The sequence below is a fragment of the Alosa pseudoharengus genome, unplaced genomic scaffold, assembly GCF_046254945.1.
Source record: "Alosa pseudoharengus isolate Yale_2024_CS ecotype anadromous, Long Island Sound unplaced genomic scaffold, YU_APseudo_1.1 YU_APseudo_1.1_scf_9, whole genome shotgun sequence".
NCBI lineage: Eukaryota > Metazoa > Chordata > Actinopteri > Clupeiformes > Clupeidae > Alosa > Alosa pseudoharengus.
Window position 1 is genome coordinate 38,949,844 of NW_027468881.1, and position 2,500 is coordinate 38,952,343.

Sequence of the window (2,500 nt, forward strand, 5' to 3'; positions counted from 1 at the left end):
TGTGTCTATGGACATTATATAGGCTAGGCTACCTATAGTCTGCATGCTATGTTTAGGTTGTTTGATTTGGCCGTGTAACACGTGACACATAAACACTGTAGCCTCTGTTAGGTTTGGACCAGTAAAATGCACTGATGCCTGAAAACATCTGATGCTGTACTGATGTAGAAATCTAATTTACAGAGGAAGGGGCAACAGTTCACTGAAGTAGCATGCTACAACTACAACTAAGACAAACATTTATGATACTGTAGTGATCATGACAGTGAAAATAGTTTGAATAAAACTGAAATAGAGCTTGGCGTAATGAGTATCACCCAACTCCTAGTGCGCCTACGCGGACACGCCCTCTGGAGTTAAAGAGCTTAAAGAGCTACATCTGCAGACTGCAGCTATAAACGCAGCACGGGGTTGGAATTAAACTCCAGGTCAGACGCTGCAACGTTTGAGGAAAATGGCGAAATCGTTGAGGAATTTAAAGAGACTGCTGCTGTTGGCACTGACCTTTCAGTTTTCAGGTGAGATTTAACTTGATTGTTTATTGTTTTCCGACGGGTTACACTTTTAATTTCTAGAAAATTAATACATTTCAGATTATGTTTAATATGCAAAGTGTCAGTCAGTGAATCGCGTCCACCATGGCCCTTTCCCCTTCCTTGCTGTTGATAGTAGCCTAGCCGGCCAGAATGCTGCGTTTGCGTGGACTCCCGTGTTTTTTTCCCTGTTTACACAGCAGACTGGTGGTGGTGGCATTGCACTCCCTACTGGCAGATGTTACGCAGATGTTCCGATGTCGTTCTTATGGTGCTAAGATCTCGTGTTTGAAATATTTTCAGAGTGCGAAGTTAGGAACACAACTTTGATTTTGAGTTTCAATAGCCTAAGGCTGCAAATACCAATATGTCAACAACTAGTCATTTGTAGCTACTCATGAGTGTATTTAATGACTGCGGATGCTGCTGCTCATGTCTGGATAGCTGAAACTGTGAACCTGCTGTGTGTTTGGAACATTTGTGCTAAATAGTTTTGCAAATATTAAGTTATTGTCAGAAACGTGAGTAAATATTTATACATCCAAACATGGTCACTGAAGATATCCCAAAATAGTCTTTCTCTCGTTCTACCTACTAAGTGGTAGCCAGCTCACTCATCTTTTTCATTTTCTTTAACACGTGTCCACCTGGCTTGTTCCAGCTTTCAGCTGCGTGCACACTTCTCAGTGAGACACTGCTGCTCCGGTGGAAAAAAGAAGTTTTGTCCCAAAACACCACAGTCTGGATCTCAAGGTTTCATACATGCAGGAATGTAAACATTGATAAACTTAGGGCTCATTCTTATTTTAAGATTGATATGGAGTAGACTGGTTGCATCGAGAGCACTGGTGTCTCATGTGTGTGTGTGTGTGTGTGTGGGTGTAAGTGGTGTGTGTGTGTGTGTATGTGTGTGTGTGTGTGTGTGTGTGTGTGATGCATTGGTCTGGTAGGCTCAGTTTGACTCAGTTGACTGAGATCTCACCCAAGATTGCTTCACTTGTGTGGTTCTGTGTGTGTGTGTGTGTGTGTGTGTGTGAGGATTAGAGACAGTTTCTGTATAGCCAAGTTGGGGCAACAACTAGAGACTCAGTGATGTCGAGAGCCATCTAGTCTATACTGATGGTATGGGACCGTGGAATCGGTCTGAGAGAGTGTGTGTGTGTGTGTGTGTGTATGTGTGTCTGTGTGTGTGTGCATGTGTGTGTGTGTGTGTGTGTGCATGTGTGTGTGTGTGGGACCGTGGTATTGGTATGAGTGTGTGTATGTGAAGTGAAATTTCACTGGCTTAGACGATGTCTGAACATATGTGTTCATATGCATTGGTATAAATGTTGCATGTTAGTGTGTGTGTGTGTGTGTGTGTGTGTGTGATTGAAACTGCACCTACTGTATATGACTCAGGTCTGGGCACAGTGTGACGTTCTTGTACGCTACTGTAAATAACGTGATGTAATGGAGTCCAGGTGCTTAAGCAGTGTGTGTGTGTGTGTGTGGAGTGGGAGATTTTAGGTTTTGATTACTATTATTTCAGTAAGACACACACACACACACACACACACACACACACACACACACACACACACACACACACACACTTAAGCCGTGGGTTGAGCACTGTGGTGTCGGTGATCAGGTTGAGACAGCTCCCATCCAGCCTCCTGGTTACACACACCCAGCCGCACCTCCCCAACCCACTGCACTTACACACACACACACACACACACACACACACTGAAACCCACTGCACTTACACACACACACACACACACACACACACACACACTGAAACTCTCACACACATAGTGTACAGTACGTACACACCCAGCCGCACCTCCCCAACCCACTGCACTTACACACACACACACACACACACACACACTGACTCACTGAAACTCTTACACACATAGTGTACAGTACGTGGGGACGTGCGCTTGGCCTGGTCTTCCTCACAGGTAGGGAACGCTCTG

The 2,500-nt window shown here is 44.6% G+C and overlaps 1 protein-coding gene across 1 annotated transcript in view; it reads left to right on the forward strand.

Moving 5' to 3' along the window:
* The first annotated feature begins 345 nt into the window (after positions 1-345).
* Positions 346-2,500, forward strand: part of LOC143114915 (membrane cofactor protein-like) — a 23,685-nt gene continuing 21,530 nt past the window's right edge. The window contains exon 1 of the mRNA XM_076276753.1: positions 346-518. Coding sequence (XP_076132868.1) covers positions 455-518 — 64 coding nt within the window. The 5' untranslated portion in view covers positions 346-454. The remainder of the gene's footprint in view (positions 519-2,500) is intronic.